Source organism: Gymnodraco acuticeps, unplaced genomic scaffold (assembly GCF_902827175.1).
Source record: "Gymnodraco acuticeps unplaced genomic scaffold, fGymAcu1.1, whole genome shotgun sequence".
Classification (NCBI taxonomy): domain Eukaryota; kingdom Metazoa; phylum Chordata; class Actinopteri; order Perciformes; family Bathydraconidae; genus Gymnodraco; species Gymnodraco acuticeps.
In genome coordinates, this window is record NW_022990047.1 from 2,692,789 (window position 1) to 2,707,216 (window position 14,428).

Here is a 14,428-nt window from a genome sequence, read left to right on the forward strand (position 1 = left end):
ATGTATTTTAATAAATGTTAACTTGGCCCATTACGTGACTGTTTGTGTTGTTGGTGCCCGACTTTTTTTTTTCTCCAAAGGGGGTGCCTGACAGAAAAAAAGTTTGAGAACCACTGCTCTAGCTTGTTTGTGATTGGACATATTTAAGGCGTTACAACTGTCCCGTGTTACAACTGTCCCTGGTCTCCTTCAAATTAATATTTTATTGTGCAGAGTTGTGAGCTGTCTGGATGTGATGACGCATTTTAATTATCAATTTTAAAAGCAGTTTTTGCACATGCCAACCAGTGGCGCCTCCAGAAATTGTTCATAGGAGTGGCCAAATGGGGCCACTGAAAATCTTGGGGTGGCCCACCAAAACCAAGAATGTAATTGTTGTAAAAGTATAGACTAGATGAAAACAATGGCAAAGAGAATCACCTACTGATATACTTTGGTTTCTTATTTTACATTTTCTGATACTATTCATCTGAAGTGAATATAATACGGATAGTTAACATTTGACTTCAAACAACATTTAAAAGAACCTTGTTTTGTGTTATGTATACATGTGTTGGTGATTTATTGTTTTGTTTTTTATATAGTTGTTCTTTCCTTTTAAAAAGACAAATACAGCTTAATTTAAACAAGTTCCTTTATTGTAAGGCACAAAATGTTCAGCATTCTCAACACATACAATACACAACAGCAACACAACATGTTCTTCAGTTATATTATGTCTCTAGGTTATAAATTGTTTTAGACTGAACAAAGCTGTTTGTGTCACACTGGGATCAAAGATGATTGACATTACTTTATTGAATCAAGTTTTAAAACATGACTATTTTATTTCAACAGGACCCAAAAACTCAAGGGGTATAAAATGGTAAATACATACTGTGATTGAACACAAAAACACCATCTATTATTGACCTTTATAGCAAATTCCAAACATTATAAATGATACAAAACACCACCTTTTAGTATTAGACAGAAAATAGGTGACGAGACATATTTCTATTTTTTTTAGATGAGGCCACTGTGGTGAGAGTAATACATATAGCTTGTATTCCATTTGTTTTGTATATTTATATTTATACTTTATAAACAAACTGGTTACCCTTTTTTTAAATTAGCATACAAAACATTATGAAAACAAACTTGACTAATGGCCATGGCCCCCCTGGTCCCCCCTGCTAGCGCCACTGATGCCAACCAAAGACGTTTTTGTGCACTTTATTTCCTTTCTCCCTCCCAGTGGAGTATTATTATTTCCCCAGTGAGTGAGAACTAAGACGAACCATTTTGAAACACGGCTGACTACCAGAGGTACACATTTGTATACACATTAGTATCAGTGTCCCAATGTTATGAGTGGCTTTGGTTACAGTCTTCAAGAAGAAAACACATCCAGCTACTCAGACACCGTCACTTTTAAACATCTCTGAACATTTTCACTCTTGAACACATCATGGGGTCTGAGGAAAGTCCACCTCCACTAGAGGGAGACCCTGAGCTTTGTATAGGCCTCTGCACAGCCGTATGTTACAGGCTTTGCTACAGCAACATGCTGCTGTAAATACCCATTGAGTGTCACCAGCAGGCTTCTCACTCAGCTGAACATCGTTTTCTTGATTTGACCTTAAAACTGCAAGGGACGGCCTTATGCTTGCTTCAGTTACAGTGAGAAGTTGGCTCATCAGAATCAAAATAGTAGTAGTAGTTTAGTTGCCAATGTATGAGTTTAGGCATTTCAAATAATAATGAAAATGCAAGATTATGGTTTATTTATTAATTAATTTAAGTGTATATTTTTGGGTCTGTGTGTCTATTTACTTTTGGTTCTGTACATTTCAATGTGAAAATGATTGAGCCACTACCATTCTACTTCTTTAAAATATTTTTAATTTCTGTAAATACAACAGAATATAAAAAATTTCAGATAATTAAAAAGGGATGATTGATGTTAAAATATAGGATGGAGGATAATTGGATGTATGTTTGTAACAAACGGTTACTATGTCCTGCTATGTATATCTCACAAAAAGGCTCTAAAATTATCTTTAAAGCTTCTCAGTTAAGGGTGAAGATTTTATGAGCGGCACTTGAAAGCAGCATTTTTAAAGCCATCACTTGTGTTTCTGATGATTACTGTTAGCAGTACTGAAACACACCGTGGAGCTGGCAGCTGTATGCAGACACTTGATCTATGTTTGGCTTATCAATCCTGCTGTTAATGATGAACATGAAAGTGGTTGTAATTTGGGGCTGACAGGCAGCTCTCAGATCAGTAGCAGCTCACCTCTCCCAGCTCAGATGGGAGAGAGTCTGTTGAATCATGCGTGTTGACAGCGGCGATAAACCACCATGGTAGGTACAATATACGAGCAGAAGCTGTCTGACATTGCCCAGGAATGAATGGACCGAGTGCACACTTTGTAACCGGGACTGTCTGTGAAGAAGCTTAAAGTTGGGATTATTTCGGGAGATACACTCTTGCCCTCCCTCTCTCCCTCGGAAAGCCACTTTCTCCAGCGTCTGGTTGAATCCAGATTTTCGCTTTACAAACATTTTTTCCGGACACTCGACGATTGGGAACATAAATGATGAAGTTGAAGCCCAACCAGACCAGGACGTACGACGGCGAAGGGTTCAAAAAGAGAGCGGCGTGTGTGTGTTTTAAAAACGAAAAAGAGGAAGAGGTGAGAGGGGTGTTTGTCCACGGCTGGAGTTAGTGGTTAAACGTTATACTACTAAGCTTTATTGTTGACAATGTTCCTTTTTTACCAAACTCTGCCTGGTTATCGTTAAGTAGTTTTAAAGTGTACGCCATAGTGCAGGCCGATTTTCAGTTGAATGTTGTGTGCGTGAGTCTGCTCACGTGTTTTTAATTAGTGAAACTAACCTGGCTAAAATCCAAAATACTTGACATATAAAACAACAAGGGGTCTCATACTGCATTTACTGTAACCAGCACACAGCAGGAGCCCCATCATTTTTTATTTCCTGTCCAGGAGGAAATCCAGATAGCCTAACTCATAATTCATAAAGACATCCCCTCTGTGTCCTGCCACTGCACACTGTGCTGGCTCAAGTATTGACATTGACAGCCTTGCACCCTCAATAATGTCTGTGGTTACATATCTCTTCAACCGCTGATGCATTTTATAGATCTAAAATTGGATGTGATTATGAACTATCGTGTCATTTTGGTATGTAACGCTCCTAAGCCATTACATACCATCTGTCTTTTTAAAATATTGCATACATTCATGCACATTGGTGTTGTTGTCTACTGTACCTTGCACTAGCATCAGCTGATGTGGTTATTGTACAGGATAATTTCCATATCAACACATGTTTTTGTGATCACTAATCCTTTTGCTGAGGCATCCTGCCACACCTCCACTCTGTTGCTGCTGCCTTTATAGTATCCCATGTGCAATTGACTTAAACTGTAGTAAGTTCACAATGCAGTTCTGCAACCTTAGCCTGATTTATTCTTATGAAGAATAAATAAGGCTAAGGTTGCATGTTTTCAAAATTCAATATTTGTATCGGTCACACATACAGTGCACAATTCTAGCATAGAAAAATGGTAAATACCCAAATAAACAAAGAAAAACAATGCCAGAATGAGCATATCATATAAAGGCAATAGTGAATGGTTAGAATTATAAATTAGGAGGAAGAGGAAACAGATAAAGCTGCAACAGTATATACATAAATGGCAGTATTGCTGGTATAGTATAATCAATACTTTGATAGCAGAATTAGCATCTAGGCAGCAAAACTTGTCCCACATTGGCTCAGTTTGCACACGCTCACTCAAAAATGCTTACCTTGAAATCAAATGTGACCTTTCACCTTGAATATTAATATCAAATGCATTCTGCCACCTAACAGGATCATGTGGCTGATACAAAATAAGATGTAAAGAGTACAGGAATTTTCATTTGATGCCTCCGGAAAGTACTTTTCTCTTGCTGGGTTAGTATTTAAGGCTGAGTTTATATACAATAGGTTAAACACTGAGGGCACGGGTTGTCTGAGATAACGGAGCATGTCTGCCTGGGGTCGTAGGAGGCTGGCTGGGGGGGGGGGGGTTTGAGTGTTACACTGTGTCCTAAACACCAAGTGACCTATCAGCTGCAATTTATAGAAACAAGGTGCAGGCACTTGCTGTCCCCTGACAGATTTTCTTTCCTGCTCCTCGTGCTCCACCCCCCTCTCCTCTTCCTCATCACTCTCTCTGTCTCTCTCTCTGCTGCTTGTCTGTGACAGAGTGCTGACATCAGCTAAAAGTCACTTTGATTGCGCTGGCACATGACGCAATGGTCTCATGCCCAACCGATCTGTTCCTTCACGGTCACCATGTGTGCTGTGATTAGATGTGCCTCACGTCATGTGGTAACTTATCCATCCAGTCTGCATGCCTGCGTTACAGTCACTTCCTCAACATCAGCTGGAGTCCAGGAACAGGTCTGCAGAAAACATTCGACAGGGTGACTTTATGTTGTTTGTACTCTGAACAATAATGTCATCTGTTAATTTTCACCCTTTAATTCAAGGGAACACAACATAATGACTTACTGTGTGTTTATTTTTGATATCATCATAGTAGCTGTAACTGGCATATGAAGTACTGTTAGTCATTATGCTATAAGTATGCTCCAGTGTACATTATCCAGTTAGTATAATACAGTTAACAAAATGATAATCAAATCTGGGATTTTGGCTGGGCAAAATGGTTGAAACCAGTGTTTCTTTGATATTAACTTAATATTGAATTGATATATTAGGGAATAATATCAAATATACCAGAAATTGATGTACAATCACATGGTAGTTTTTTAGGGTTGCACAACAAATGCAGTTGTAGTAGCTAGGTCCTTTTATCCTTCATAAGAAAAAAACAAATCTCAACAATACAGTAGTGCATTCCTGAAGTGCATTTTTCAAATTACAGCTGGAGAAATGGAAACGAACGTGACCATGTTAATTTAATATGGCCTGAGTCTTTAACACTATCATTTACAAGATCAGGAAAACATTGTTCATCACACTTTAACACAGAAACAATATTTTACACATGTAAAACAAGAACCATATCATATCATCACAGTATTCTTTAGCAGGGAGTCAGTAAACAACAATCAAGTGTCCTCATCTTATTTTCTGAAACAATATTGGAATGTTATACTGAAAGCTCAATTAGAAAAGCATCAGAAGCAATAATGTATTATTGGTTTGCATTATATTGTATAGAAGTTATACGTCTAGTCACTGTTTATTTATGTCCTGCAACAGCTATAATACAAATCTGAAATAAATAGTTTAAAATATATCCTCAATGTCTTACGTAATGAGTTGTTGATCACCTTAAAGCTGATGTTGACGTGAGTGCCGGGGTCATTCACCTCGTCTGCCCAGCTCTTTTGTTTTCGTTCAGAAAGGCGATTGCTGATCAGTGGTTTTTGAAAAGCCTTTTGGCTGGGAGTGTGTGTGAGTAGCTGCGTACGTGGAAGGGCCTACGTGTTTCACATGGCGTTTGAGTGAAATCGGGCATGCATGTGTGTGTTGTGTGCATTTGTGTCAGTGAGACAGCCACCAGTGCCCCCCTGGCCCTGCGCTGTCTGAGGGGCTCTTGCAGGGCACACTCCCCACTGCTGCTATCTGCTATTATTCACCTCCTCAACAACTCTTTACTCCACATTAATGTCACACAGAGTGTAACACTGTACTGGACATGAACTATATTAGCATAGCCCTTATTTTGGACTATTCAAATTACAATATAATAATCAGATTTCACTTTGACATTACAGAGTGTGCAAAAATCCTACTTAATTCTACTGTACTTTGAGTCAATGTTTTAAGACAATATACATGACGTCATCCTTTTTTGGCACTGTATTCTAGACTAAATAAAAACTAAGAAGGAATGAAATCAAGAAGGTGCCTTAAGGGATGCATCGTTCTTTTACATCGTTAAATTGGCAATTATTTTTGCACTTTTGTCATAATTGTTCATGCAGGTTAAATGATTCCTAATGCAAATAGCTCTATTAAGAGTATACGTGACCCAGTGAGGTAACGATCTAACCGCAGGTTTAAGTGCGAAGGTGGCAACTGCAGATTGAATTCACTGAATGTGATATTAACTGACAGTGGAATAACCTGTACCTCCTAACTTGGCCTGTTATCAGTACATAAATGTTGACAGAGTGGCCTGTGTTGAGAATAAGTCACACGGTCCCCAGAGTGTTTGTTAATGCAAGAACAGAGACACCCACTTGCATTTAAGCCATTATATCAACGACCCAAAGTACGTAAACATGTGAACAGGAGCTGTTTGTGAGTTTTAAGTTTTAGTTTCATAGTGTGCTACTCATGACGAGGTTGAGTCCTGAGATTTCTTGAGGGATTTATCTTACTCCTCATAACGAGGTTACAGAATTGAAATACAGCCAAGTAACCGGCGTGAAGTTTCACTCATCAAAGTATTTTCTGTGCGACGTTGACCACCTTTGACAGCCGTGAAGATGTTATCATTAGTGCTCCTCACTAATCTGCCATGCATTCACTATCAGGTCCAGGGAGGAATGCCGATCCATTTTCAATATACCTAAATCTCAGCTGGGACATTGGTGTTCTATATAGTGTATAACAAGCAGCGGACATTCAGAAACTAGCACCAATAATGATCTCGCAGTGTGCATGCTGATTTTTGAGTTCTTGTTTTTGATCAACCTTAGCTGTCAAGAGAGCTCGACTAACATGTAACAAGTTTGAAAGGATGCAGGAATTATTCACAGGTCAGTGGGATGCCAGATAGGGTTTTAAGTGACTGCATCTCTAGAGGGACGCCGTCCTTAAAAAGACCTAGCTGCATTTGATTGAGGTCAGTTAATAACACTGTGCCGAATTAGTTTGATCAGTTCAGATGAGACGCCTGACCTGTCATCTTTTGTCATGTTTTTCCACCTCAAGTTTTGAATGTTTCATTGTTGTCTGTTTTTAAAGCAAAACTTCGATTATTTATTAATAAAATTATGGCTGGAATGATTTAATACAATAGTTATTGTGGAGCTGTTTCAGATACAATCTTATCCTACATTCTGTTTAAAAGCAGGGGTGTCAAACTCAAGGCCCGGGGGCCAAATCCGGCCCGCCATTTCATTTTATGTGGTCCACAAGAGCTTGCAAAGAATATAATAAGTTTATTATAATGTTACGTGCCGCTTTACAGGAGAACGTTGCCCATAAACTACATGTCCCACAATGCATCTCATTTTGTGACATGTGCAATGAAGAGACTTGCAATGATTTGCCCTAGACTTCTGCTTTCAGACGTAGTTAATTATGAAGTTATTACCCTATCCAATAATAATCCAATGCAGAGGAAATATTGTAAAATTATACATTATTTTATATTTATTATCTATGTATATTTATATAGTCTTAAAGTTACAACCGGCCCTTTGAGTGCAATCATAATTCTAATGTGGCCCGCGATGAAATTGAGTTTGACACCCCTGGTTTAAAGGCTGTCCATCTTGATAATACATTGTTTTGCAACGTATAGTATAGTCCACCTACAATATTAGAAATTCCCTAAAGGTGTTGCTTTCATTATATCCTTTTATGTCAGACAGAAAAACTCTCAGGCAGGAAAAGTGAGTTTGGCGTGTTGAGAACATTATATTAAATGTAATGTTACTTCATACCCATTAAAGTAAATCTTTGTTTGTTTATCATCAGTATCTACTTGTGCTTTGAATGCAGGAACATTTACCACCGTTACTCTCATCTCAACTCTTATTTAGATTATGTGACAAATAACAGGACATGCTCAGCAGCCCAATCCACACCGCGCTCATATTGCATTAAATAAATGAATTGAATGACCAGCATGAGATGCTAGATTTTTGATACGGATCCTGCTGAATGACTAGCCCCACACTCAGCTGCCGCCAGACACCTAAAGTGATGACCGAGTCTAAACTTGAGCATGCCGTTGGCGTGTTTCTGGCACCCTGAACTCTGCTTCAGAGACCTGACCAAGGCCTTTCTTATTGGCAGGTGCTTCTAGTGAGCAGCAGTCGACATCCAGACCAATGGATTGTGCCAGGAGGAGGAATGGAGCCAAAGGAGGAGCCCTGTGGGGCCGCCGTCAGGGAGGTGTACGAGGAGGTGAGCTCATCCACTGAAAAAAACAGACACAGGCATCATGTAACTGCGCTTATTTTATTATGTGTTGAAACTACTTTAAAGCAACCAGTAAAACATGTCCATAGTGTTTTTGCATGTGTATCTGCAGATTGCAAACACGTTACATGCTTCCAATACTCTTAAGTAAAGTTTTGAGGTACTTTGAGGATAAATGCAGGTGAAAGTAGGACTTGGTTGTTGTTGTTGAACTCAACTGGTTGAGGGAACTTCCAACATGTGAGTAATGAGTCAGCTGATCAACAGCATTGCTCACACTAGCTGTGTTGTCTAAAAAGGAAAGTAGTAGATCAACAGGAGGCAGAGTAAGGACATTGTGAATTAGGTAATTTCATGTCCTCAAAAAAATCTCTGCAACCTACCACATGAATATGAACGCATGAGTAAGAATAGACTCAGTCCTACATTGTGTGATGATAGAGTTGACAAAACTCAAAGCAGGCTAAGAAGTCGTTGTGGCTCATTATGCAATTTTTCTGAGACCCTTTAATGTTACATTACACTAGAAAATGAATTGACAACATTCATATGTTAAAGGCACAGACCCAAATGATCATTATCATAAACATAAAGTGAGTATGGCAGCCATCCTTGAGAGTGAGTGTTGTCATGGGTTACACTTTGAGATCCTCCCGATGGTGTATGGATCCAGATGATGGGTGGACATATTTAACCGTGATAGTTGAACTACACGTGCACTGTTCTGTAGTTCAGTGAAGGAGGTGGCTGGTCGTTGAACTCCAGTGCGATGTGAGTCCCTGCCTTGGATAGAAGTGTGCTGACAGTTTTGAAGTATGGCAGTGACATTTGGGAACGGGTTTCCAGTTACCCACATCCTGTGCCTCCCAGACCAGACATGCACCTGAATATAGATGAGCTACGAACCCACTACTTGTGGCAAACTAACAATTCAGAACGTCATGTTTAATACCCTGCGGTCAAGATCAATGTTAGTGTGATTGCTATAATCTGTGCAGATGTGACATTTATCTATCTGATCAGGAGAGGTTGATTGCCATTTCTTTCAATAATCACTACATAATAAAGTGTGACATTTTGACTAAAGTGAATGGAATGTACTACAAATACAACTTTGATAAATCTTTTGTGGTTCTTCATCACAAAGCCACAGCATTCAGGTTATAACAGGCTGTGGCGCAGTGGACTATTACGTTGGTGTTCGGATCAGGGGAGCACAGGTTCAAACCCCACTGCAGTCAGCATGTCGTTGTGTCCCTGGGCAAGACACTTCACCCCAAATTGCTCCTGTGGGGATTGCCCACAGTATTGAGTATGTAAGTCGCTTTGGATAAAAGCGCCTAACAAGTAACATGTAATGTAATAACATGATATACACAGCAAGAGTCAAACAAAGCCATGATCTACTGGAGTTGTGTCTCCCAGCCAGCCACAGCGATACTTTTTTTAGATAATTAAACACGTAGTATCTGTCTAGCTTCATCTTCACTCTCTCATATGGTGATCTTTTTGCTTGAGAACAAATGTTTGTGGTCAAAGCAACTGTCATCACAAGGTGTAGTTTGTTTTAAGACCAGTTAAACTAAAAATGTTGTTGGAACATGTTGTAAAAAGCCTGAAGAGGTTAGCCAGTATGTTTAGTATCCAGTCAGGAAATGAAACATATTTTGTAAAGCTGACTTTTTATGACTTTTTTTTCCCCCTCCACTAATCATCTGGAGACCCTTTAATTTACAAACCTTTTGTTGGTTTTGCTCCTACAAGACTTGCTATAAATAAAGAGAAATTAAAGTGAAGTCAGCTCTGCTTCTCTTTTTGCTGTACCGACTCTCTTTAAGATCCCTGAGAACAATATCCCAGTCTTTTGAGATGCATTTATCATATACATTGAGATGATGATAGTAAAGCAATATATTGTGTACCATGTTGAATGCGGTTTGATGACTTTTCCACAACTAATTCAGTGGTCATAGTTGTGTACAAGTAAATACAGTAAGTCACAGACTGTGCATAAACAGGAATGGATCTCGACTCATACACTGTAGTTGTGTTTAGCCCCCCGGTCTGTGTGTCCTCCTGTCATTCAGACTAGGTTTAGGTCTACCTATGATGCCTCACAAGTATGTGGCAATGCTGGGATAGTACCCTGCTGAAGTTTTCCTGTCCTAAATGAGACAAATGTTCAACTGAGAATGTGCATACATATCGGGACAGAGCGAGCTGTTCCTAGTACCAGGTCACATGGTCCGGCTGGGTTGCAGCTGTAAGGAAATATTGCACTGTTAGAAGTTCTTCACAAAGATTTCATCTTTATCGAGTACTCTATGATTTACATCATGTTATGTTTCATACTGGTGACTAACAACAGAGTGTGGTCACTCTTGATGAGTTTTCTTTCATGTGTGTTCAGGCTGGTGTGAAGGGAAAGCTTGGCAGACTACTTGGGATTTTTGAGGTAAGCTTGTCAGACTATAGACAAATTGTAATAAACTCTCACAGGGCATAAAATACATTATATAATTCAGTATAAAATCCTGTATCACTTTAGCTAGTAACCATGATATAACGCCAATGTATGCTTCATGCTTTTTGTGCCAGTCTAGTTTTAAATTTTTAGTATGTCGAGACATCTCTGCAGCTCCACCATACTTTTAATTCAGAATTATATTTTGCCTCTAAAAGATACTCAATTTGGAATTTGCACTATTCCATATTGGGATTAATATTCAGATTATTTTCGCAGCCCTAGTTATTATTACGTATTTTATTGTTTATGACAGCTTGGCTGGCATTGCGTTAACGTTTATTTCTGTCCTTTATATAGTGTCATTTAAAGTTTCTTTTACTCTTTGCAGCAGAATAAAGACAGTAAGCACAGGACATACGTCTACACCCTCATTGTGACGGAAACACTGGAAGACTGGGAGGACTCCGTCAAGATTGGTATGAATCCACGTTTAAGTCTCTTTTTCATTGTGTTACTGATAACTGATAAATAAATGATGTTGCAAATATTTACCTAGATACCAAGCCTTTTGCAAAAAAGTATTAAAACAAAAAGCATTTAATTTAGGGTATCAAACCCCCTACAAATTTTGATTGGGGCAAATTTAAATATATGTGTATTTAATTTCATTACACCAATGACATTTCTGTGCACAATCATAATTCACAAGATATTCTGACTCTCAATCAAATTCTTAGATTTTGATGTCTCTTTGAGGATAAGGACTGTTGAGAATGACCGCTGGGGCCTCTTTTGTAAACTGAGAAACTGAGACACATACTTGGCTATGAAGTCAAACCATCCGATCTACTGTGTTCACTGTCCCAAAATACTGACGGAAAAAATGGAGCAACAACTAGTCTTCCTAAATGGATAACCACTGCATGTGTGCTTCATTACTATTTGTTTTAAACGTGTTTATATATTTCAAATTATATGCAACTCAAAACTGTAGCTTTTACTAACTTTTGCCCATATAACTACAGTTCACCAGGGGAGGGGTGTTTGCTGTGCACACTTGTTTTTCAGTTCAAATTCAAAAGCTTTTATTGTCATTGTACAGAATACAACGAGATTTATAGTTACTGCTCCAGCAAGTGCTTTAAAAACAGACATATTAAAACACAGATTAAAAGGTCTGACAGTTACGACCAGCAAGTAGTGCACACAGCTTCGGATCGTCATGTAGATGACCAGGATTAATAAATAAATAAATGAATAAAATAGAATTATGATAAATATTACAGTATATACATGACCATGGTTATTGCACAGTGGGGATATGGGGAGTTATTTTTGTGTGTTTAATGTTATTAAATCACTAACTCAGAGTTATCATCACTCTCCACTGCCCCCTCCTTATTGTCCTCTGTTGCACTGCATGTTTAATTTTTTCTCTCCCCCTCCACTGAGAGGCCAGCATTGGTGTACCTCAGGGTGTCAACATATAGTGGTTGACCCCCGCTCCTCCCTCTCATGCCACCCTATGATAATCACAGGCCATGTACAATTCCTTGTTTGAGGAGTACAATTGGAGGAGATGATGGGTTTGAAGCTAAAGTATAAATAACTCCCAGCTGACAGTTTACTGGACACGTTGTTTTATTGGAAGGTACTTTTTTAGGAAGGTTTGGTGACATGGGGTCTTCATAAACATCAACTAAAGGTCAGGAATGTATATTTCCACTCTGACTTCAGTGCTGCAACATGTGATGGAGAGTTTACCCTTGACCATGTTGTATGATGTAATGGTTTGGCAATTTAAGGTTATTTTGCCTATTGAGCAAGCTTCCTTACCACTCCGGTACAGTCTTACAGTAGCACTGCTAGTGAGTTTTATTATAAACAAGGTAAATATTTGTAAAATAATTATTCTTTTATTATTCATTTATCTGGCGATTTTTTTCTCAATTTCCTTAAGGCAGTGTCTTTGTTTTGTCAGTATACAACACCAAATTAAAAGAAAATCTATTTGAGGGCTTTTTTCTGCAATTCCTTTCTGAGGGATTACTTTTAAAATTAATCACATTTTAAAATAATTGCTGATTATATGTCCATCCTTTAATTTATTAGATGGCTCTACGTAATACTACTAGTTCTTAGGTTTAATCCCAACAACACCAACCATTAGGTATAATCCATATTTGTTGACAAACTGTCCTTGAGCACATCACACTTCTGCCTGTTGATTGGTCCTTGTCTTTCCCATGTTTCACAGGACGGAAGAGGAAGTGGTTCAACGTTGACGAAGCCATTAGAGTGCTGCAGAGCCACAAGCCTGTCCATGCAGAGTACCTTCGCAGGCTCACACACACATGCAGCCCGTGTGTAGCCAAATAAACAGCAACACCCCGAGCTCCCAAGTGACACACAACAACACGCCTCATTATGTTGCTCAGATCTAGCCAGCAGAAAGGACAATCACCAGCAGCAAGCAGTTGTTCTACGCTGGGATGGACATCCGGCCAAGACCTCTGCAGTGATTGCATCACTAACGAATCCTCTTAATATGTACAGTATGGACTTCCTTGAAGTTGAATTTGAAACTCATTTTGAGGTAGTGCCAAAATGTTCCAACCATATTTAAGATGTTACATGTATTTTTTTTAATAACCATCAACAGCTATTTGAGCAAATGTGTCCTTTTTAAAGCGTTCAGCTTTAGACAGTTTTTCTGATTGTGCTGCTCATACTGAATATTTGACCAGCAGTGCACACAAGTATTTGGGTGGTCTTAATGGGAAGCGTTTGCTCTTCGAGGATGTCATATCCACAGAGTGAAAACATGTGCATAAATTAAATGGAAAGGTTCAGTTTCTTTTTTAAATGTTAAGACACTTTAAGGCAGTACAACTGAGCTCACCTCAGTATAAGTCAAGTCTTGTGAGGTAGTTTGCCTAAAGAGAGCTGAGGGCAAAGTCTGATTTGATACAATAAGTGTGAACAAGCTTGCTCCTCCTATATTTACAAACGTACACACAGTATTATCTCTAATCACTGGTAACAGCGTAACACTGTAATACAGATTGGGTGAATATCTGCAAACCAGCCACCATAATGAAATGCAGATGTCAATAGTTCCTTCTCAGACAAATCTTATAGTAGTACAAATGAATGTTGTCGGACTGAGAAGCAATTCATAAAGTTATAGAAATGTAAAGTCATATCAAAACATGTGTATTTCCCAAAGAAAGAAAGTATTTAGCACATATACTGTATCTTTCAAGAAATAATACTTATCTGCATGAGACACTATTATTAAGTGCATTTGACAAATGTGAAGTCCTGTCTGGGAGGGTTTTAAACTTTTAACGCATATTTACAGTGTGCTTTACTCTGATTAAGTGCCTTAAACAATCGTACATTGTGTTTGGTTTTTAGATACTGTACACACAAGTGTCTGAACCAGCCTCTTATTTATCTCATGCTGTGGTTAGATTTAAACCATAGGATGTTGAAGGAAACATGGAAATGTTGTTACAATTGAATGTGCAGTATTTAGTATGAATTGATTGCATTTATTTATTTATGTTTTATAGGGAAATACTCCCTCCCGTCATAAACAGGAAATTATGACAGGAACCATGACAGGAAGTCATGGTCAGTGTGCCAGACGTGTTTTTGTCAACACCGCGGAAAGAGATGAATGCAGTTTATTTACAAGAACTGGCTCTTTTATTTAGTGAGCATGGGGAGGATCACTGATAAGCCTTTTTTTCTATGTGTGTATGT

General features: G+C 38.6%; 1 protein-coding gene across 1 annotated transcript; it reads left to right on the plus strand.

Annotated features, from left to right (window-relative positions):
- The first annotated feature begins 2,243 nt into the window (after positions 1–2,243).
- Positions 2,244–14,418, plus strand: nudt4a (nudix (nucleoside diphosphate linked moiety X)-type motif 4a). Its single transcript, XM_034215678.1, is given in 6 exon segments — positions 2,244–2,681; positions 8,065–8,175; positions 10,601–10,645; positions 11,046–11,133; positions 12,915–13,013; positions 13,016–14,418. Coding segments are annotated over 6 exon segments (528 nt in total). The 5' UTR covers positions 2,244–2,582; the 3' UTR covers positions 13,102–14,418.
- The last annotated feature ends 10 nt before the right edge of the window (positions 14,419–14,428 follow it).